The following is a 24,391-nucleotide window of genomic DNA, read 5'->3' as shown; positions in this document are numbered from 1 at the left end:
TACAAATTTATTACTGCAACATTATTCTTCTTCTTCTTCTTCCTTTCACAATCATCTTTTTATTGCTGATGTTGAGATTAAAAAATAATTTGATTGTGACTGCCAATTTGGTGTGTTCCTCAACAATTATGTTCAATTGTATTGTGGGAAGTTAGGTTGAGATTAAGATGATATTACTTGGACTAACTTATAAGAGGATAAGAACATACATGGATGGATTTTTTTAAACCAAGTGGATCTATTGATTAGTTTGCTGAGAAATTAGGGACCAAATAATAGTTTAGTCAAAATACTACACTTTTATCCATAGTTTTTAAACTTAAACGGAGTCTAAGATCTGGGTTAATTTTTTTTACAAGTTAATTTATATTGATTTATGTCGATTACAATATTATTTTGAATAAAAATTAAATAATTAAATTAAATTTTATATCGGGGAGTGATTTTTTTAACGTCATTAGCGGCAGGAAGCTAGGTTTAAAAGAATAAAAATAATTGTTTTTTTAAGTATTTTTTTATTTAAAAATATATATAAATTTTTTTTATTTTTTAAAAATTATTTTTTATTAGAAAACATTAAAAAAAATAACTTTTTTAAAAAAACAAAAATAATCACTATTGATATCAAAAAAAGAACGGATTTGCAGAAGCGTGTAGGAGAGACGTTTTGATGGGAATTTCTGGGTAGGAGAAATTTGTAGGCTTTTACCTGGCTTCTTCTCATTGTCCAAGCTTCACGAGCCGTTAAATTAGATATATACTTAGTTAAATTCACTAATTGTATTTCAAACCATCCAATTTATACATTTTTCTAATAAAATTGAATTGTGCTATTTTCAATTACAGTAGCCAATTGAAATTCTTATTCAACAGTTTAAAAAACATTAATTTCATGTTTTTTTTAATTAGTGAAACATGGTTTTAACAGCTTAGCTAAACACTCACGAAAAGTGTGTTTTGGTAATATAATATATAACGTTTTTGTAAAATTATTTTTTATTAAAAATATATTAAAATAATATTTCTTATATTTTAATTTTTTACATCAATGCAATAAAATCAAAAAAAAAAACCCTCAAAAGCATCAATTTTATACTTTTTGAGGGAAAAAAAACAATTTAAAAAACCTTTGAAAAATAAATTAAACCACAAAAACAAACATCCCCAATTAATATTTAATACCATTCCTGGCAACAAAACCCAAGGATTGTATTATTTGTTTTTTTTTAAATAAAAAAAACAAACTTAGCTAATTTGCCAAATATATATATATATATATATATATATATATATATATATATATTTTACCAAGACAAATTCTGCAGACTACGAGCACCAATGATCGTCATCAGGCATCAAACGCCCATATGCATCTTTTCATTAAAATATCTTTACAATTGCAAATATGTTTAAGAAAGTACAGGTATAAAATATTTGAAGAAAGAAGAAAGCAGCAGTCTCTATATCAAATCAACTTGTAAGAATGCAAACATAGTTTGAAGTTCGAATTTACGAGACAGTGCACAGACTCTCACCTCCTATTCCATGCCTCCTTACCCTATATCATGTTTTGCTTAAGAGGCAAAAATGAAGGAAAAAAACTTCTTCCTTCTCCATGGTAAAATTGGGTCATCTTCAGACAAAATTCCCACCATGTAATCAAAATTAATGGGATATATATATTTGTCACATATCAAGGGAAAGATGAATCTAGATCATCTTGATTCTCCTATCCATGCTATTCTCTAAATTCAGTTACTTGTGTACCAGTTCAGGGTTCAGACATGTTTCTTCTTCTCTACGTTGGCCACAGCCAACCGTTGACGTTTCTTCCAAGCTGGAATCCTACCCGGGAAAGCCCATTTCAGCAGCCTCTCCCACGTATAGCAGCTCAGAAACATGAGAACAGCCCAGATCAAAAGCTTGTTCCTCAATTCTGGTGGCAAGGGCACCAATTTCAACCAGTCATTCAAGTTCCTGAATAGATCAGAGGTGATCACTGTGAAGAAACCTGAAGCAGCCAAGAGGGCGTATAGGAACGGTTTGCTTTCTGTGATGCTCTGGTTGAAAGGATGACCGATATAGTTCACAGCAAAAGTGGCTAGCTGAAGCATCATGCTCACCATGTATGAAACAGTGTTGACAAGATTCGGATGAAAATTAGAGTCAGGCTCGATGCATTCATCAGGCATGTATTTCTCAGCACTTTTCACAGACAACATCAAGAAAAACAGGTGGATAGCAAACTGTCCCATGAGAGAAAGGAAGACGTAGAAGCAGAAAATATTAGGGTGGGGTCTTTCAGCTGAAAGTGTGGGAAGGGGCCGTGCTTGGGAGATGAAAAGGAAAAAGGCAGCAGTGAAGACGCCACTGATTGTCGCCTGCACATCACCAAGCTTGACGCCATCCAGATACATGACGCTCAACACATATGCTGTAGCAAGGCAGTTAAGACCAAGTATTTTAAACATCTGGAGGGTAGTCACTAAAGTACTTCGACCCTGACGAATTATGTCTGTCGTGGGGGCAACCGATGCATGCTTTGCTGTGAAGGGGGAAGCCATTGAGGCATCTCCGAGCTTGACAATGGGGGCTGAGCGACCATCACCCTCCTCGTTCATCTCTTCCATTAGCTTCTTCAACCTCTGTCGTTGCATTTCTGCTGGTGTCAGATGACGGTTACCAGCTGATTGGCTAGCAGAATCTGATCTTGATACAGCTTTACCTCTAGAAGAGCTTTCTCCATTTAAATTACTAACTTCAGGCTTCGGTTTTTTTGACTTTGAAAGCTTGGGAGTTCCATCTTTAGGTGTTTCTGATGACTTGTTTCCACTTTGTGTTGGAGGCACCGCATTCAACAATGCAACTCCTACGTGGGCCTGAAAAAAATGTATCAAATATTTATATTTCTCCTGCAATTTCTGGTTTTGGTACTGTGAAAACAGTTATAATGCTTTATTGTTGTTTCCTTATAAAGACTAAACGAGTTTTAGATGCCAAACTTCTTGTTTTATCTTCGCAGTTGTATATGCATCCCTAAAGGAGGTCTATCCTACCTGAGCTGAAATAATGAATTTCAATTGGTCCAAAAATTAAAATAGTAATTAAGAAGGAAAAAGGAAGAACCCTGGTTTCATGGACTACAGGGATGACCATCCAAGAATATGATCAGTAAGAATTAAAAGGTGTTTTACCAAACTTATTCGTGCACAAATAATTGGCAAATGTGTTTGCATTTATTATCATCGAACTTCAAACCAAAGATCAATTAATAATTAGCTATGAACTTCTTATCCACACATCCAGAAACAATACGTGCATGATAAAATTGGAGATTATTTACTCAAAAAATGAAAGTGCTGTACTTACCTGCTTTAGAGCACCAACATCATTGGTTCCATCCCCGCACATCAGAGTGATCCTCCCAACTGTTTTAAAAGTGGTCAAGATAAGTTCCTTTTGCTCTGGAGCAACTCTTGCAAAAACCTGAAACCATAATAATGGACATGCATCATCAAGATGAAACCATCATGGAAAATGATACCCAGATAAAAATGTGATTTAAAACCTTGACATAAGGGATGACTCGTAGAACAGCAGAACTCTGTTGCAACATTTCAATGCAGTCACCTCCAATACAGAGATCATGGGTCTCTGACAATTCTTCAGCCTCTTTGTCACTGACATTAATTGCATTTTGTTTTTCTCAGACTAAAGAATAAAAATTACAATTGATAGAAAGAGCAAGCAGGCTATCAGTATGTAGCATGAAGCATCAAAATAGACTACCCCCACTTTTCAAGAGATAATAACTTTACCCATAACTAATTCTCTCCATTTCATCAGGCGATATCCACTCATATCCCTGTCCACTCGATGGACAAAGAATTAATGCTGGTTTTGATATGATATGCACTTGGCTAGCAACATGGCAAGCTGTCAAAGCTTGGTCACCAGTGATCATCACCTGACAATAGAGAACAACATCATGAGAGCGCTATTTTCAACCAAACAAGGAATGTTTCAAAATTGCAGATACTCAATTTCCATTTATTGAGTACTGAAATATTGTGCTTAATCCACTAGGCTTATCCCTTAAACCCACAAGGGATGCTTCTTGAATCCATTAAAAAGAAGTTTAACATCTAACAAAAGATAGGTTAAAGCAACTTAAGCATACATGCAAATCCAGACAAAGTAAGCCCCATGCCTCATCACAAGAACAAATGAATGACGTGCATTTCACACTAAACTGCAACTTATTACTGTAATTATTCCTACAAGACATAAAAATCTCTAAATAATAATAAAAATATTAACATTAATAATTTAACAAAACAATTGGTGGAAGTATTTTATACTGCATCAAGCAACCATGAACTAACATGTATGAATAAACAAATTGTTCCCATCAAGTTTAGATTCAGCCAACTTAAAATAGTAAGAAGTTGCCACTTACCAAGTCATGAGACGAATTCTTTAATTCAGACAAAACAGCAGCTGAATCCGCTCTTATAGGGCAGTTAAATACCTGTTATTACCAGCATGTAAGATGACAAGAGTACAGAAAGTAACTACTAATAAGTGAATAATTAAACAAGAGCCTTTTTTTTTTGGTCTTGGGTGGGGTATGATATAACTACTGCAAGAAAATAGAAGGATTTGTTGCTTACAGCAAAGCCAGCAAATGTAAGACCAGTCTCCACTACATCTCTATCCAAGCTTCTAGCTTCACCAACCTTCATGAAAAAGAAAAAAGAAAATAAAAAAACAAAACAAAACAAGATAGGATATAACAACTTAACGTGAATACACATTAAACAATTTTATATAATGAGAAAATCCAAATAAAGTAAGCCCATCACAGGAACAAATAGGTGATGTGCATTTCACACTAGACTACAACATAGCACAGTAACTATTGCTCCAAAAATGACAAATTCATTTTAACTACCTGGGACAATTTGCTGCTTGAATTAGCCAGGGTAAAAGCAAAAGTTTCAAAATTGGCATTATAGAGAATTAAATTGATGCAATAAAGAGAAGAGAGAACTAAAAAGAAGATAACAAATATGTAAATTTCACATTCCTAAAATCTCCAGGGATGCACAAGCCATGTAATTCAATGTGACTTTCCAAAGAAAACAAACACTAGTGGAAATAGATGTGATACTTTCACATGAACAATAGTACAGTTTTATCCCATAATTGTATTTACCAGTTAAGACTCAATGTACCCTCAACATCTAGCCTTATGAATAACAAAACAATAACATTGGGAATCCAATAGTCATATTAGATGTGCAAGCAGCAAGACATAATAATTTCTTTCATGAAGAGTAGGTTCTAACAACCCTTTTCCTGGGTAGGTCAGAAAACCAAGTATCAAGTACATAAAACAGCCAAAATCAAAATGGAAGATACTCACTATTTAAGTAAAAATCAAGGAGAGAAGAAGCAAAAGGTATCAGAAACTTACTGTCATGTCCGGAAGGTTCTTGAAAGCAAGGGCCAGAACCCGAGACCCTTGACGTGTGTATTTTTTATATGTATCAACATATGATGATGGCAGATCAACAAGTCTATCCTGGATTGTTTCAGGAGCACCCTAAAAACACCCAAAAACATCATGATATTACCTTAAGGACAGTAAGATAAAGCCTGCTATAAAATCAGCTACTGTATTTCTCATATTATTGTATTTGCAAGACAAGGAAATAAAAAAAATGATCAATAGTCAAGCAACAAATAAGAATGTTGGGATGGCAAAGAATTTGCAAAATGTTTGTCATCATGTAGCAGTTGATGCCTAGGACCATAATTAGATTAGCTTCCAATACGCTCCTTTGTGAAAAAAATAAAAAAAAATAAATGATAGTAGTCCAACTAAGTGATTGAAATAATTAAAAACAAAATAAATATTTGCAGACTCGTTTGCGCACACAAACAGGTCAATAAACCTAAATCAGCACATTGCTAGTCAAATTCACTCAAGCACATCAACTCATACAAAAACCATATGCAACCAACTGACCTTCACGAATGCCAAGAATTCCTCTTGTATGCGAACAACAACTGCCATTCGTTTCAAATGGGATGCAAAGTGGTGTCTCTGGACAATCTGAACAGCATTACCACCTCCTCTGCAATTAATAAGAATGGTAAATAATTGCATTGAACTTGATAATGAAAAAACCCTCAAGCATAAGAATGATTTGGAGTATGTTTTGATCTGTTTTTAATGTCCTTTCATTTTCTCCATTTCATGTCCTCATTAGTACATACTTCATGTCTACATGGTTTACCTCCATATAGCATTTTCAATACATTTATCACTTGTCAAAATATAATTTTTCAGAGGAAAACTGCAAATTTCATGCACTCAGAAAAATAAATAAACCAATATATCTAACACATTGAAACTCCCTCCTTATAGACCTCTTAGAGTAGATGGTAGCCTGGTACACTGACTCATTGGATTACGATCCAGAGTTTGTTACAAAAAAAGACTGTCATGAAACCATTTGTCTTCCCCACTAGCTACCAGCTAGTTGTTTCACAGACTTGCTCATCTGAGGAATCCCAATAGACATGATAGTTTGTCTGTTTATATGAGAATTGAAAACCAGTTTGAAACTTAATAGTTGAGTGATCTTCTCCGATTAGCTAGTTTGGACCATAATTAGAAAATTTAGAATGTTCCAAACAAAAAGCAATACATGAAAATGAACTCAAACTATAGTGCAAACTCGTCATTGCCTGCAATCAAGTTCCTTTCTTTTTCCTTTTCTTTTCATGACTTGTTTCCCTTCAATTCATTTTCTTATAATAGCAATACAATATAGAAATTTTTTTAACAGATCAGGAGCATAAAAGATCTCAACTAAAATATATTATAGTCAGAGATTAAGCAGACAAGAGAAGGACATTACATAAATACAAATGAATCCATAGAGCACTTCCACAACTTACTTCTTGGGCATGGCCTTTTCATCAGATTTATAACTCCAGTCTATTCCCTTCAGCGCAGCCTTCTCAAGTGGATCACCAACCTGCAAGCAATTATGAAAGTGTAATATTATCAAGGGACAATGAACATATTGAGAGGGTTTTAGCCCATGTCACACAAATGCTAATATCAGAAAACAATTTGCTCATGCTAACTGGAAAACATTACAAGCAGGGCACTTCACGATGCATCAAGGACAATGAATAGCATGCAATTTGGCTTTTCTAGTGGGAGAAAATAGAAAGAACGCTGAATTCTGTGGTGCTTTCAGTAAAATCTAGCAGCTAATTTCCAAAGACCTCAATGAGACTAATTCCAAGCAGTATCATTTCATGTTTCATTCTCTCAAAGATGTGTTCTGCAGAAACAGCTCACACACTGCATTACAGGAGGAAAGGCTTGGAAGCTAATAAAACAAAATGATAAGATGATAATGGATACAAACCTAATAACCTGATGCACCAAAATTCTTACAGGGCTGTGTAACAATGCCTAGCATTGATGACTGACCATACCCTCCTTTTTACTTTTACATTTTCCATCCATTTAAAATCCAGAATTAGTATGGAAATGTGAAATAATAAATCTGATCGAACTCCATCCTTGGCTTCTAATTGATTCTCAAAAAGGTTAGGAGCCAGAAGGTATCTATATAGAGATCTTCAAAGTTGATTCTGAGTCCAGTTACTAGTTGTGACAATCAAAGGAGGATCAAGAAGAGGATGATTCAAATCTCATTCAAACTTCGATTTCCTTCAGCAAAAAAGAAGCAAACATCTCTTTACGAGTGTTAATTTCATGCAAGCCTTAAAGTCCTAGAGGCAAAAAAAAAAGCCAATCAAGTTCATTATTTATCAAATGACTACATAAATTACACAGCGGAGCCAGCTCAAATTCTGATTATAAGAAAATGAAACCTTATTAACTGTGAAGTTTAGGGTGTATTAAAATAAACTTTATCTGAGCCATCATAATAGAATAAAACCTAATTTTTGCATCCATACATCAATAGAGGCATTTTTTTCTCTATCAGCTGGCAGAGTACATTGGAGGAATAGGCAGCAGGTGATACACTCATTATGGGAATACAGGCCTTTGTAAAATGTGCACATCTTCATAGATGAAATTTACAACATAAGGAGATTCAACTATACCATAAGTTTGTTTATATGCTGTAATCTTATGCATTTCAACTAAATTTCTTTCATCCAAGGAAAAACAAATGTAAAGGTGAACTGATGGAAAGTGGCTCACAACCAAAAATTCAGGGATTCTAGGAACAGTATGCCAAAAATTATGTAAGCATACCAGCTTGTTGTCCACAAACACCAATGCGTGACAAGAGGCCAAAATCTCAGCTGTACAGGCAGGCACTTTGGTCATATCAGTTTCTAAATCTGTACTCTCTGTCTGCCCAACAACACCACAGAACTCCTGCAAACCAACAGGAAGAAAGCAATTTGAATAAGGAATTTGATATCAATAAACTGATGCGCATAACATCACATTATGTGAGAAGCGTACCATGTCATCTGATGTGAGTGTTCCAGTTTTATCAAAACAACATATATCAACCTGCAGACAAAAATGATGATAGCAATTAATATAAGATAAAATATAGGAGCACAAACACTAACATTCACTGCCCCTGATCACCATTAAGGAAACAGCTTCAACATACAAACAAGAAAAAGTGTTTGTCATAACAAGTACTGTACGAGTCTATGAGTTGATATTTATACGCATGTGTTCAGTTTTTTAATAGGCTGCAGTTTCTTGTTAAGACACACCAACTCTAAAACCTTTATCATATCTTGAAAGCAAAAGAAGGAATAGCAACCCAACTAAAACAGGCATGGCAACCAATTCATTTCAGAAAAGTAAACAACATTGCTGATTTAATGAGAAGAGTAGTGATTGAAGGACTGACAAGTGAGAGAAAGAAAGGATGACCATCTGACTGAGTTAACTTACCTTTCCTGCAAAAGGAATGCGAAAGGGTTCGGTACAAAATATTCCACGCCGAGCCAATGCAATAAGAGATGTATTAACTGCTATTGATAATTCCATCGGCAGCTCAGGTGGAATCACAGATGTTATGATAAGTGAACAACTTAGGAAAAGCTTGTACTTGCTCCTTGTGGGATCCTCTAATCCCTGCATTAAGGAAATCCCATTAGCATAGGACAACTTGTACAGTATGCTTAATAGTACCTCAAAAAGAAAAAAAATCACTTGCCTTTTTAAGTACATAACCAGCAGCAATGATTGCAAACACAAGTAGAAATAGTATGAACAAGCCACTTTCCCAACTGTTGGCAGTAACCTTCAGCAAGTACAATAAAATGATAATTAAAGGAGGACCAGAATCAAAACGTTTCAAGAAAGTTTCAGCAAACCTTACTCAACTAAGAATTAAATTAAGTACCCTTTCTGTGGAAAACAAAATGGTCCTCATCAGTTTCCCTTGACTCGTTTCAAACCCAGTTCGTAGAACAACAGCTAGACAGCCGCCATCGGGAGCCCTTAGGGGAAAGGTCTAAGTCCATGAAGAATTAAGGTTATCAGTTGAAACTGTAAATACACTAAAAAAAACAAGGAAGGAAAAGAAGTGCTCAAGAATTCAATAAGCAATGTTGCTAATTAACACGACCAACCTTATCTGGAGTATGCTGCAATATTTTAGTCCCGCCAAATAAAACGTGGTTCTTATCACGTTTGGCTGATAACTTCTCCTCAGTTCCCCTACCCATGATTGAAACCTAAAAAAAAAATTCCACTGTCAGAAGTTCTAAGAAGCAAGGGATTTAAACAAATACCAAATATAAAAACCCAGCAGCCTTGGAGATAATTGCTAGCATAAAAAAGACTTTTTCTTTATCCTTTTGTTAGAGACAAAACATAAAAGAGCATCATGTCAGTCTAACAAAGCTGCAGACAAAATATAATTCAATTGCAGTAACCATTTTTATATGAAAAAATTTAGGCTTCATATTAGAACATTGTAATCACAAGCATTAATAAATGAACACAAATCTCACAAATGGCCCGTCACATTTTTTTTAAGAAGGGCTTGTAACAATAAAATAGCCTATTTGTCAAAGCCCAACAACCCAAACATAAAACCTCCATCCAGATCCTCAACCACATGCCAAATCTAGTGTCAGATAATAACATTTCAAAAGCTCTTAAAACAACATTTATTAGAAAACAGAAAAGAGACTACCTTCCATTGGGGAGTAGACTCGCCTGTGAGAATGGCTTCATTCACAATGGCACTTCCAGCCAATAGAAGCAGGTCAGCTGGTACAGACTTGTCTTCCCCATTCTGACCAGAGGAGCGTCCAATGGAGACAACATCCCCAGGTAAAAGATCAGTTCCAGAGAGTTTCACCCACCTAAAATCATGTTGATGGCATGATTCCACATATCTACCATAATTATGATTTACAAAAGCACTCAAATCACATAAAAAATACATACTTCCCACATCGATGCACCATTACAGTCTGGGTGTCCACTCTAACACGTCTTAGCTCGCTTAGAGTCTTCAACCGACTCTTTGCCATTGTTGACTCAAACATGAACAGCATAAAGAGGGTGAACAAGCTGTAGTACCAAAATTCATCCAAGCACCAAAGCCCCACACAGAATACCTATACAGATACACATTGCAAACGCCAGAGGAGAATGTCAGAATGAAAAGATAAAAAGGGTAAAGCATAAAATAATAATACAAGTTGAAATAGAGTCCTAATAATAGAGAAAAAGAGAAAAAGGATGAGGATTAAGGACAAAACCTGAAATACAAAAAAAGGCTCCATGCACTGCTCTTTCAATAATTTTTGGAATGTGGGTTGCGGATATTCAAATCTATAAAATCATAAACAATCCCCATCAAGAAGTGGAACAAAATAAAAACACAGATAAACAATGCTTCAAATGTTCAGGCACGATGAAAAATTCATGATATCATTCCAGGGACAAGAAAGAGCTATGTCGAATCCTTATTTAATACATAGAAAATCTAATAGACAAACAATTCAAGACATCAAAAGTCCAGCAATTAAGTTCCATATACAAGGGATTAAATTAAATGCATTTGATGTAGTAGTTTTAAATGAGAATGTGGAAAAAAAAAGTTAGATCAGAAGAACCTAGAATCTAATATTGTCATTCCAAATGATAAAATCCCTCAAAAGTTAATTTGGTTTTGCTATCCTTAACAAGCATCAACCAAAAGTTAGTCCCACTGTTCATTTATTGCCATTAATACTGCAAGGTTATTAGAAATGAAAATCCAGAAAAATAGCAGGATCAAAGGAACTGGTGCAGAGACACTGGAAGCAAGAAACAAACTGACAACCCACAAGGAAAGAGCCAGTTAACAATGAAATGGAAGGACACTTGGGAGACCTTTTCCCATGAAAAGATTGATATACTCTGGTATGCTTAATTTTATAGATCACAAATATTGGACATACAAATGAATGAAACAGATAGAAAAACTCACACATTCCGTCCCCATTTCTCAGCAGCAGCAGCTACCTTAGCCTCAGAGCCATGGCCAGTGCTTTTAAGATAGTAGCCAAATGTTTCCTTGGTAGGGTAAGGAAGCTTGCGAAACGTCCCATTCTCCTTTGAATAGATGAAACACTGCTTTCTGAAATCAAAGTAGAATTCTTCCACATCCCCTGACGTTGAGGATGCTGCTGACTATGCATGCAAGTAAAGGAAATTTTCAGGGAAAAACAAAGAGTAGGTGACAAAGCGAAGTTATAACCATATAAACTAGAAAACTCAGTATTGATTAATCTTACATAGTTAATAAAATTACTCTCAACTCCTAATGCTGCCTACGGATTTAGATTTGACTTTGGGTGCATATTCAAGCAAGGGACAAAAGGAGATATTCAGCCAAGCTTAAATTCAGTGAGAAAAAAGCTTAAACAATTGGTTATGCAAGTTGGTTTTAAGTTTTTTCAAGCTATTTTCACTGATGCTGTTTCTAGTTAGTATGGTCAAGGGCAATTCTATAATTTCCTGGACCACAGGAAATTTAGTGGTATGGTCAGGCATTTATTTTCCTGCTTTATTTCTTTTCTTAGTCATTAAATAAGTGACTTGTTTATGTTTCTTAGATAGGAATCCTCATGCTTTACTACATAGGAATCCAACTGTTAGCAATAACACAAGCCGATATAAACATGCTTCTGGTATTTCAATGGAATATGACCAAATTATTATGAATAATGTGCTGCCTTTTACTTTGAGAGTGTGATGCTTTCCTCATCAGGGAGTGTAATTCCTTAAAACCCCAGTGTGATGTTTCGGTTCTTATTCTAGAAGTGATTCCTTGGATCTATTAGTGTTAGTAGTTTTGTTTCTTTTTTCTTTAATTTATATACTCTCAGACTTGGGTTTTCAATTTCTAAAGCCCTAAAACATTATAATCTGCAACTCCAGCAGTAAAAAAAATCAACTACAAACTTCCACAGGATCACCAAATGTAAGTTGTAACTTTTGCAGTTGAATCTAGGTCAACCATCCAGTGCAAAACTCATTTTTCAAATCATGCAATACTTTTGAAAAAGTCATATGACATTAGAAACAAGCATATTTGCAAAATGATGATAATGGCATTTTTAAACATGACATACAAAGGTTAACAGAAGTTTATTAATTTAAACTTTTTGATTAGGACATTGTCCTGATTTAATTCAACTTGAGACACTATGTCGACCAATCAATGTAGACAAACCCTCCACTACCAAAGTTCAGAAAAATCACAAGATCCCATCGATAAAAACTCCAGCCAGATGACCCACTTCCTCACCATGAAATTTCAGAAAATGATTTTTGCCCATTTGAGCATTTGTTCCCATTCAAAATATATGAAATTAAATGAAAAATATGCCACCATACCAGCACATGCATTGCATTCAATTCTATCCTTAACTCCCCTGAAAAAAAAATTAGTGAAGTGAATCCATTTTTAGCTTTCATCCAACCTTCATCCTCACCACCTCAAAAATCATCCAACTTTCATCAAATCCACTAACAAAAACTACATTTCCCTAGCAGCTAAAATACCATCACCACCATGAGCACACAATTCTTCTATCATTCTATAGTTGACATCATTTTCACTCCCCCGAAAAAACAATCTGCAAAATGAATCCATTATTATCCTACATCAACTAAGAACATCCAATTATCAGTCCAATCTACCAACATAGAGAGAAAAAAATCATTTCCACTTAAATAAATAAATAAATAACCCTTACTTGTTGACGAATATGCAAGGGCACAACTTCTTTAGAACCAGAAAACTTCGCCGGCGTAACTTTACATGAATCCGCAGCATAAATATCATTAACCTAAACACAAAACCCCCAAATCACAAAACAAAACCCTAACCAAAGCCCCAAAATCCAGAACCAAACACACGCAAACAGCTATCTTACCTTACTATACTGAACAAAGCACTTGAAATCAACAGACCAGGCAGTGAAAAGCAAAGCCAGAACATGAATCGAAACGAGTCCACCAAGAACAATTAAAGCATCAACAATGTCAATGCTCGGCACAATCGTGACCATCCAAACCGCATACAGAATTGCAAATGGCAAAATATCGAATCTCCATGGCCATTTCTTCTTCCTTATCAAATCTACTCTCTCCACTACTTTCCCTCCTACATTAAACGTCAACACCATCGCTGTCCAGGATCGGATTAAACCCTAATCAGTCCAAGAAACTCAAATTAGAACCCTAAAGCGTAAAGCATGGTGGTAATTGGGCTGAGAGAGTGAGAGGAGATCGGAATCGGTTGCGACTCAGAGTGTTGAGTTGTGACTCGGTCGGGTTAGTGGAGGAAACTCCCTAAAGCGTGAAGTATTGATCGCAGTAACGAATTTGAGACAACATAAATAAAGCACCCAAAGTTTGAGGCTTAAAGCAATTATATTATAGTCCTTATAGTTTGTACACATTATTAATTAATCCTTATAGTATAATAAATAACTAATTAGTCCTTATCATTTAGGATATTTTAAAGCAATGATTGGCCAATGACCAATGGTGACCATCTTCAATTTAATATCATTATTTTTTCTCAAAATCTCATCAAAAATTCAAATCTTTTATTTTTTTCCTTTTTCTAATTTCTCAAGAAATAAATTATTAGTGATTTAAATGGAGACATGATTGTTTAATTCATACGTGACGATAATAATTCTTTATAAAAATTAAAATATTTTTTATATATTTATAGTAATAACAAAAAACTACCAATGCAATACAATTAACTTTCTTATATTTTATTTATAAAATAAAAGTATAAATAATTTGTTAATAACTTAATACTATAAATTTTATTTACAAGATTACGAGTCAATTTTGATTTTTAAACGGATTAATTTATTTTTTTAGCCTAAATTAATTTAAATCCTGATTTTAGTTAGATCTCAAATTAAGTGACCAGACTAATTTAAATTTGATAATTATACCTCAAGTACTTTAAACGCATTCAAAGTGTAATCATAAAATTTTTTATAATTATAATGCAAAATTGGAAATAACATTTGTTATTAATTAATCGAGTTTGGTGCCCAATTCCTTTGATTTAATTTTTAATTTTTAAAACTTATTAAAGAGTGTTTGGATCTGTAATTATGTGTGGGAAAATATTGGTTGAGCCATTGATAACAACATCTCATTACTAAAGGGATCGTAAACAACTTCCAATCATGGGCAAACAACATTACTGGAAATTAACCATGTCTTCTAGACCTGACAGAGATTCATTCCATTGTCTAGTCTCAGAACAACATGCATGCATGCATGGAGAATATATACTTTTTTTTTTATTGCTTTAACCCTAATCGACATTCATATTCTCCAGGAATTAAGCTCTCTCTGATGAAAACTTCGCTCATAAGAAAATTGCTCATAGGTGCTGGAGGGATCGGATCACAAGGGATTTGCACAGGTGAGCTGTTAGTGACAGACCGCAAACAAGATAAAGTGTACTGATTTAAGTTAAAGCTACAAAAAGCAAAAAGGTGGAACACGACTATTGCTTGTACTGATTTAAGTTAAAGCTACAAAAAGCACAGCTTCCTTTTGCTTGTGCTCATACATTTTCAGATGAGCTTTTTCAAAGATGGAACTCTGGGTGGGTCCACACGTTAACTCACTGAAGCTCGATAATTGGCTTCTCCTTCTTTTGTTGAAGTTTTTAGTTATATGCAGCACTAATCAAAATAAATAAATTAAATTAAATTAAATTAAAAAGAACTATGAACTATCAGTAAAGTTGTTCCTTCCTTCCTTCCTAGCAACTTCTTTCTTGTCAAACAACACGACTATTTTCCTTTCCACATCTCATCACAATGAACTAGCTTAACCTATACTCTTCTCTGATCTGTGCTTCTTCTTCTTCTTCTTCTGAATACTGCCACAGCAAACCAGCACTTGAAGAACATCGATCATTAGCTGAATCCAGGTATATTATTTTTTGTTCTTCACATGTTATTATTGTTTCGATCTTTTAAGTGCCAGAACAAGTTGTAGAAATTTTATTGAGAAACTTTGGAGTTAGGATCATATTCTATAGTTCCCAGAACTAATTAAATTTGTCTTTCTCTGTTTCTGTAATTCTTGAATTCATTGTTTTTTCTTTTTCATTTCTTTACTGTTTTTATTTTTTTTTAATTTCAGTTTCAACATTCCCTTTTACAATTAATGTAACCTCCATTAATTTTCATTCAATATTTTGACCCTGATCGATCCATTTTGGCATCATGTTGACAGATCCTTTTCTTTTCTTTTCTACAGAGCCACTGATCAAAATGCTTCGACGGGATGGTCCGGTTTTGCATCGTGTTGACACATCTTTTTGGGAATATGTTGAAAAGATGGATGGTGGTCGCAAGAGGTGTAATTTTTGTAGGCATTTATTTGCCAAAGGTACTTCCATTTCGAGGATCAAATTGCATTTAGCAGGAGTGACATGCCGTGGTGTTAAAATTTGTGGACAAGTGCCTCAAGATGTCCAAGACGCAGCCCTTGCAGCAATTGATGGCCCTCCAGAAAAGAAACTTAAAACTGTAGCAGGCTCAAGCAATAACGAGGTCACGAATGCAATTTCAGCTTCAGCACAACAACAGAACAATGAAATGATGATGGCACAACAACGAGAAGATCTTTGGCTCGAAGATTTGATGGCTAGCATCCCTATTGAAGACATGGAGCTTCTGGAGAGAGGTAGATTTCATGAGAGGCCATCATTTAATCAAGCTGATGAGCATCGAGGAGATCCATCCCAACCAACACATGATCAACTCTGTTCTCCATCAGTAAACAATGATGCCACCATGAATGTTGCACAAGACGTAGTTGGAGTTCAGGGCATGGAACAAGGTGGGGAGGAAGAGAGACTTTGTTCGCATTTAGACATGGACAATAGCATGGAAAACACTGGTGAAGGATCTGTTCAGCATGTTGACAGAATTGTCTCTCCTTGGAGACACGCGATTGATGAAAATTATAGTAGAAGAGGTGCAACAGAAAGATTAGTGCAGCCTGGCGTAGGTGGAAGCTCTTCTGGAGTCAATGTGAATCATACTGCCATTTCAACCAGTCCACAAGAAAAAAACAATGAAGTCTACAATTTGACAGGAGATGGAACAAGTATACAAGCACCAGATATGTATGAAAAAAGCTGGGTGGAGAAAATTAATTCGTTAATGGATGATGGTATACAGAATGCGATTGGAGTCGCGCAGCCTGGCGCAGGAGCTAGCTCTTCTGGAGTCCTTAAATACAACCCAAGTGAGACTAGAGGAGCTCCTCTACCAACTGGCTCTACAAAGCTAGTGGGTCGAGCATTTGAAGAGAATAAAAATGTGATACGGTCTTGGTTGATGGACAATGAAGTCTCTATCATTGGCATTTACGGAATGGGGGAGCTGGTAAAACCACAATGCTGAAACATGTCTATAACGAACTTCTACAAATTGCAGATATTTCTCATCATGTTTACTGGGCGACCGTATCTCAAGATTTCAGCATTCAAAAATTGCAGAAGAAGATCGCAAAACGTATAAAGTTATCTCTTTCTAATGAAGAGGAGGAGTTGCACATAGCTGCGGAATTGTCACTGGAACTAATGAAGAAACAAAAATGGATTCTAATTTTAGATGATTTGTGGAATTCTTTTGAGCTACAAGAAGTGGGAATTCCTGTACCATTGAAAGGATGCAAGCTGATTATGACAACTCGATCAAAAGAGGTTTGTGGACGAATGGATTGCCGAAACAATATCATAGTGAATCCTCTTTCTGATGGAGATGCTTGGACTTTGTTCAGGGAGATCCTTGGACATGACACACATCTCTCTACAGAAGTGGAACAAATTGCAAAATCTATCACAAAGGAGTGTGATGGTTTGCCGCTAGGAATTAAAACAATGGCTGGAACCATGAAGGTGGTGGATGGCATACACGGGTGGAGTAATGCTTTAGAACGACTGAGACAATCAAGAGTTGGGCCAAATGGCATGGAAAAGGTATTTTCATCATTGAGATTTAGTTACACCCACCTAAGCGATGTAGCTCTGCAACAATGTTTCTTGTATTGTGCATTATTTCCAGAAGACTCTGCTATCAATAGACTGGAATTGATATGTTATTTGATTGATATGGGAGTAATAAAAGGGCTGACGAGTAGGAAGGCAGAATTTGATGAAGGCCATTCGATGCTTGATAGACTTGAAAAAGTCTGCCTATTGGAAAGAATACGTGATGGTGGTGCTGTAATGATGCATGACTTGATTAGGGATATGGCCATCCAAATACTGGAAGAGAACTCTCAAGCCATTGTAAAAGCCGGTGCACAATTAAAAGAATTGCCGGATACAGAGGAGTGGAAAGAGAAACTTACGACCGTTTCACTAATGCACAACCAAATTCAAGAGATTTGTTCCAGCCATTCAGTGAGGTGTCCAAATCTGTCAACCTTATTGCTATGTAGTAATCATAGGTTGCGATTCATTGCGGGTTCACTTTTCGAGCAAATGCATGTGCTCAAGGTCCTCGATCTGTCTAAAACAGCTATTGAATGTTTGCCTGATTCTGTCTCTGATTTGGTGGGTCTCACTTCATTGTTGCTCAAAGATTGTCCGAGGTTAAGCCGTGTACCAACATTGAAAAAGCTCAGGGCACTGAAAAGGTTAGATCTCGCTCGTGCTCCACTTAAAAACATTCCTCATGGCATGGAATGTCTATCCAGCCTGAGGTATCTAAGAATGAATGGATGTGGTGAAAACAGTTTTCCCTGTGGGATATTACCTAAACTCTCTCACCTGCAAGTCTTTAAACTAGAGGAACAGATTCTATGGGAAGAAAGAAGTTACCCGGAGGAAAGATATGCTCCAGTAACAGTTGAAGGAAAGGAAGTAGGATGCTTGAGGAAGTTGGAAAGTTTGGAATGCCATTTTGAAGATCACTCTAACTACCTGGAGTATCTCAAATCTCGGGATGAGACCCAATCACTAAGCATATACAAAATTGTTATAGGACAGATCAAGGCACATGAACTTTGGGAATTCAAGTACAGTGGTCAGGGAAGTAAAATGGTTGTTTTGGGTAATTTGAATATCAATAGAGATGGAGATTTTCCGGTCATCTCCTCAAATGACATTCAAAAACTAATTTGTAAATGTATCGATGCGAGAAGTTTAGGCGATGTTTTGTCATTAAAGTATGCAACTGAACTGGAGTATATCAAGATTTTGAATTGCAATAGCATGGAGAGGTTGGTTTCATCTTCTTGGTTATGCTCTGCTCCACTACCACAGCCATCTCCATCTTATAATGGTATATTTTCTGGTCTTAAATGGTTTTATTGTTCTGGTTGTAAGGGTATGAAGAAGTTGTTCCCTCCTGTCTTGCTGCCATACCTTGTAAACCTAGAAAAGATTGTTGTTGATGGATGTGAGAAAATGGAGGAGATAATAGGTGGAGCAAGATCGGATGAAGAAGGGGACATGGGTGAAGAAAGCAGCATCAGGAACACCGAATTCAAACTCCCAAAGTTGAGAGAACTGTACTTGGCAGATTTACCAGAACTAAAAAGCATTTGTAGTGCAAAACTGATTTGCGATTCTCTCCAAGTAATTGAAGTAAGGAATTGCAGTATCACGGAAATCATGGTTCCATCTTCTTGGATTCGCCTTGCAAACCTAGAAGAGATTATTGTTGAAGGATGTGAGAAAATGGAGGAGATAATAGGTGGAGCAAGATCGGATGAAGAAGGGGACATGGGTGAAGAAAGCAGCATCAGAAACACCGAATTCAAACTCCCAAAGTTGAGAGAACTGCACTTGGAAGATTTACCAGAACTAAAAAGCATTTGTAGTGCAAAACTGATTTGCGATTCTCTCCAAGTAATTGGAGTATTGAATTGTGAGAAGCTGAAGAGGATGGGAATTTGTCTTCCGTTACTTGAAAATGGCCAGCCATCTCCTCCCCCTTCTCTTGAATTCATCAGGGTAGATCCAGAAGAATGGTGGGAGTCAGTAGTGGAGTGGGAGCATCCTAACGCTAAGGATGTCCTTCGTCCCTTTGTAGAGTTTTGGTAAGCATCGTTCTTTCTGAATCTCTCAATTTGCTTTTAATTTAAGTTTAATGAATGAGAATCAATTGTTGTGTGTATACAAGACAGGAAAATTCTCAATGTATCTACTGTACTTGGTGTGGAATTGAATGACTCTCTCATCTTTTGCTGGCTTCAAAGTTTATGGCTTTGAATTACTAATTGGTGATCTTTCTATTTAATAAAGATTAATGGAAAGAAAGCATATTGCCTCTTCCCAATTCACTATCATCAAATATTGATCTCAAGTTTATGGCACTGCAAAATCTTTGTTTGCTTCTCATTCCTTTTTGCATCAAACATCCAGATTGGTTCAAATGAAATGTCCTTCATTTATATTGCCAGTTTATATATATTTTTTTCAAATAATCTTTTTCAATTATTATTTTTTGTAATTAAAATTTAACATTATATATCCATCCTATCAAATTTCTCCACGATGAACATCTAAAAAAACATTATATTAATTTATCATTAAAGTAACCCAATAAAAGAATAGATCTACTCAGTCACCTTAAATTAAATCACCGACTAGTAATAAATTATTTTTTCAAATTACAGGGGAATCACTATTCACATGTACTCCACAGTGTATTACTTTTTTTTTTTTTGCACTTTTCCCTTTTTTTGACCCTTTTTTCACCACAGTGTAGTATTTTCCTTTCTTTTTTTGTTTTTCCATCAGTAATTTCTTCTTCTTTTTTTCAAAATTATCTTTGTCAATTTTTAATATTGAGCTGGTTAAAAATTTTGTTTTGTAATTTTTTTCCTTTAAAATACTGTGAATTGTTACGGTGTTTTCCCATATGATTTTTCTATTTTATTTTTTTATTTTTTAAAATTATATTTATTGATTTTATTTTTTTAATATTGAGCTAATTGTGAATTTAGTTTTGTAATTTTTTTTCTTTAAAACATTGTTGATTGCTACAATGTTTCTCCACATGGTTTTTTTTATGATTTTCTCCAAAATTATCTTTTTTGATTTTATTTTTTTAATATTGAGCTGGTTAATAATTACAGTTTACAATATGTGAGGAAATCATTATAGCTTTCCTCGCAAATTATTGTGGTCCCACATGGTTTTTTTTTTATGTTTTGTTATGTTTTTTTCCTAAAATTGTCTTTGTCAATTTTATTTTTTAAATATTAAGCTTGTTAAGAATTATAATTACAAGTACATACAAGTAAGGCTAAATCATGCGGGGAAAACACTGTAATTTTCCTCACAAAACACTATGGATTGATATAGTTTTTCCTCACATAGTTTTTTTCCAGTTTCTTTTGTGTTTTTTTTGTAATATTTTTTTTTAAAATTATCTTTGTTGATTTTATTTTTTTAATATTGAGTTGATTAGAATTTAACTTTATAATAAAGCTTAATCATGTGGGAAAAACACTATAGCTTTCCTCACAAAACATTATAGATTGCTATAGTGTGTCTTCACATGGTTTTTTTTCTTATGATTTTTTCAAAATTATCTTTGTTAATTTTATTTTTTTTAATATTGAGTTGGTTGAGAATTACAATTATAAGTCATTACAAATAAGACTAAATTATGTGGGGAGGTACGTAGCTTTCATCACAAAACACTGTGAAGTGCTACAGTGTTTCCAACAAGGGTTTTTTTCCCCTTTTTTTTCATGTTTTTTAATTATATTTTTTTCTAAAATTGTTTTTGTCGATTTTATTTTTTTTAATATTAAGCTGATTGAGAATTTAGCTTTGTAATTTGTTTTTCTTTAAAACACTGTGAATTGCTGCAGTGTTTCCTCACACGATTTTTTTATGATTGTTTTCAAAATTATCTTTGTTGATTTTTTTCATATTGAGTTGGTTAAGAATTATAATTATAATAAAACTAAATCCTATGGGGAAAGAATTGTTATTTGTTTTTTTTTTCTAAAATTGTCTTTGTCAATTTTTTTTTTTAATATTGAGCTTATTGAAAATTTAGCTTTGTAATTTTTTTCTTTAAAACACTTTGAATTGCTGCAGTGTTTTTTCACATGATTGTTTTTTATGATTTTTCCCAAAATTATCTTTGTCAATTTTTTTTTTAATATTGAGTTGGTTGATAATTATAATTACAATAAAACTAAATCATATGGGGAAAGCGTTGCAGTTTTCCTTACAAAACACTGTGGATTGCTACAGTTTTTCTCTAAATGTTTTTTTTTATGATTTTTTCTAAAATTATCTTTGTCGATTTTATTGGGAAAGCACTGTAGTTTTCCTCACAAAACATTGTCATTTGCTACAACTTTTTTCCTCACGGGTTTTTTTCCTTCCAAAATTATTTTTGTCGATTTTTTTTTAATATTAAGTTGGTAGAAAATTTCGCTTTGTAATTTTTTTTATTAACAGAAAAGCTAAATCATATGACGAAAGCACAGTATCTTTCCTCACAAAATACTATGGATTGCTACAAATCATTTTGTTCAGTCTCTACGTTTTTTATCACCAACACAACTTTTTTTTCCGTCATGAAATATTAACTCCATCGTATTTTTAGTTTTTATTACTTATCTAGCGCTAGTTAACAATTATAATACTATCATGTATATTTGTTTTATAAATCCACGGCAGCACGTGAATATACCATCTCGTACAAATATAAAAGAGAAAATAAATTAAGGAAAGATAGATATTCCTGGATTCTTATTACATCCTCCAGTTATAATCACAAGAACAGAAGCAGCTTGCTCGAGGAAGTCGGAAAATTTGGAATGCCATTTTGAACAAGTCTCTGACTTCGCAGCGTTTCTCAAATCTCAAGCACTGGGCATGGACAAAAATTTTGCCCGATTGTGGAACGAATATGAACATAAGATAATGAATACAAATTTTCACACAAGTAAAGCACTCGGGTTTGAATCACTTCAGAATCAGCAGTGGAGATTTTCAGGTTTGTGCGATGTTTCATCATTGAAGTATGCAACCGAACTGGATGTCATGCGTTACGGAATTTTCACTTCAGAATCAGCAGTGGAGATTTTCAGGAAGATTGTAACTGGTGGAATTTTTGGAAAATACCGTTGCCCGAGATTGAGTTGTAGTCTATGCCTTACGGAGAGATGGTTCCGCCGTAATAACAAGATGATAAGTGGATTGAAATGTCCACAAAAGTACAGATACGATCAAGATTCTTCCATTCGTTCCAATTTCTTTGCCAGAAGTGACGCTGTGTTAACGTATTGCATTTCGCAGTACTGGTGTATGATTTGTAAGCAATGCATCTTGTATTGGAAGTTAGAGGTACTCGAGAAAAGCCCCTTGTTAATAAAATCTTGTGTAATTTGAGGGTACTGTTTTTGAGTTGCAATCGGAAATGGCTCTTGCATTATTTGTTCATATTTGTGCTCTGCTCCAATGGAACGTAGAGAACATTGTTGTTTGACCTGATAAAGAGCGTGAAACTTCTGACATAAAACAAAATAAGCATAAGAAAATCCCAAATAAAATAATCTGACAAGAAAAATGAAAGAAAAAGTAAAACTAGAACCGGATACGTCTGCGGGAGAAGAGAGGTAGTATCAAATTTTGCATCCAAACAGTCTTTTTTATCATACTATTTTGATTTTTTTTAAGTAAGGACTTCTGTTTAAATCACTCAATGGAAAGTGAAAAATGGCATTGTTTCTGAGAGAAAAAAGCAGAATTGAATGGAAATATGGATGAAAAATCTGAAAAATGGATGAAACTAGTAATTTTATAGTTGGAGGCTTCTTTTTTTTCTGTTCATCTTATTTAACCGATTAATATTTTATCTTAACAATTGTAGGAAGTTTCTGAACAGATATCCATGTATAAAACGAAGCAGTAGAAATTAGAAGTTGCTGATGAACCCTTTCATGAATAGAGAGTATATCTTCATGGAATCGATAACATTGACTTATTATCTTTAGCTTGATCGTTTAAAGCCTGAGTACGATCTGCTGCAAAAGTTATCAATGCCCCCCCGCTTCTGATTCAAGAGCGCAAGAAATCCTTAATCATCTGGAGAGAACGATGATGTCTGAAAATCAGACTTGTTACTTTCGAAAGAAGCAAACGATAGAAACTCACAGATATCGGAGAATTTATTCTCATGGTCATTCGTTTCATCCTCCGAGGCATCAACTCTTTCATTATCATCCTCTGTTTCGCTGACACTTGCTATGGATTCCATTGAAATAGGCAAGAAGATAATTTCAGAACTGCATCATAAAACCATTTCAAATAATATCTTACATCATTAATTTTTCAGTTTCGCAACACAAATTTTTAAGGCTAGGAACCAGTCAGTTCATAAAAACAATGCGACAACCAGACTGGGAAGTTAGACGTTGCCTATTACAGCCTGTGTTGTTCACAAAGTCCTGAATGAGCTTATGCTATGGTATATTTTTAATATTTTTAATTTAGATATTATTAAATATTTAAATATTTTTAATTCTAGTATCGGTAAATATTACTAAAAAAAAATATAGTATTTCTAACTCTACTTCAATGAATAAATTAATAAAATAAATTTAAATTTATGTATATGTATTTTTTTAAAAATTCACAAACTAATTATACAATGAAATATTAAAAAAATACTTCATGATATCACAATGGTTTGGTAAGATATATATAAAAACAATATAAGGATGTGTTTTGCCCAATATATTTTTTGTCCAAACCGGCTGGCTGGGCCGAGTCCTGGCCCGGTCTCAGCCCCCTCATTTTCTTTTTTT

At 34.5% G+C, this 24,391-nt stretch overlaps 1 protein-coding gene and 1 pseudogene across 1 annotated transcript; one reads left to right on the top strand and one right to left on the bottom strand.

Moving 5' to 3' along the window:
- Nucleotides 1–1,339: 1,339 nt before the first annotated feature.
- Nucleotides 1,340–13,923, bottom strand: LOC133667840 (probable manganese-transporting ATPase PDR2). Its single transcript, XM_062087516.1, has 21 exons — nt 13,477–13,923; nt 13,297–13,389; nt 11,523–11,725; nt 10,810–10,882; nt 10,493–10,665; nt 10,236–10,407; nt 9,667–9,771; nt 9,438–9,548; nt 9,249–9,335; nt 8,984–9,166; nt 8,534–8,584; nt 8,318–8,443; nt 6,973–7,052; nt 6,035–6,143; nt 5,480–5,608; nt 4,674–4,739; nt 4,460–4,531; nt 3,819–3,967; nt 3,569–3,680; nt 3,370–3,486; nt 1,340–2,879 (listed from the first exon to the last, which is right to left on the bottom strand). The coding sequence occupies exons 1-21, from the start codon at nt 13,726–13,728 to the stop codon at nt 1,779–1,781; spliced, it is 3,564 nt and encodes a 1,187-aa protein (XP_061943500.1). The 5' UTR covers nt 13,729–13,923; the 3' UTR covers nt 1,340–1,778.
- A 1,260-nt stretch (nt 13,924–15,183) lies between these two features.
- Nucleotides 15,184–19,775, top strand: LOC133668018 (probable disease resistance protein At4g27220; annotated as a pseudogene).
- Nucleotides 19,776–24,391: the final 4,616 nt, after the last annotated feature.

The sequence above is a fragment of the Populus nigra genome, chromosome 11 (assembly GCF_951802175.1).
Source record: "Populus nigra chromosome 11, ddPopNigr1.1, whole genome shotgun sequence".
Classification (NCBI taxonomy): domain Eukaryota; kingdom Viridiplantae; phylum Streptophyta; class Magnoliopsida; order Malpighiales; family Salicaceae; genus Populus; species Populus nigra.
Note: the sequence above shows the minus strand (reverse complement) of the source record. Positions and strands in the feature narration are given on the sequence as shown.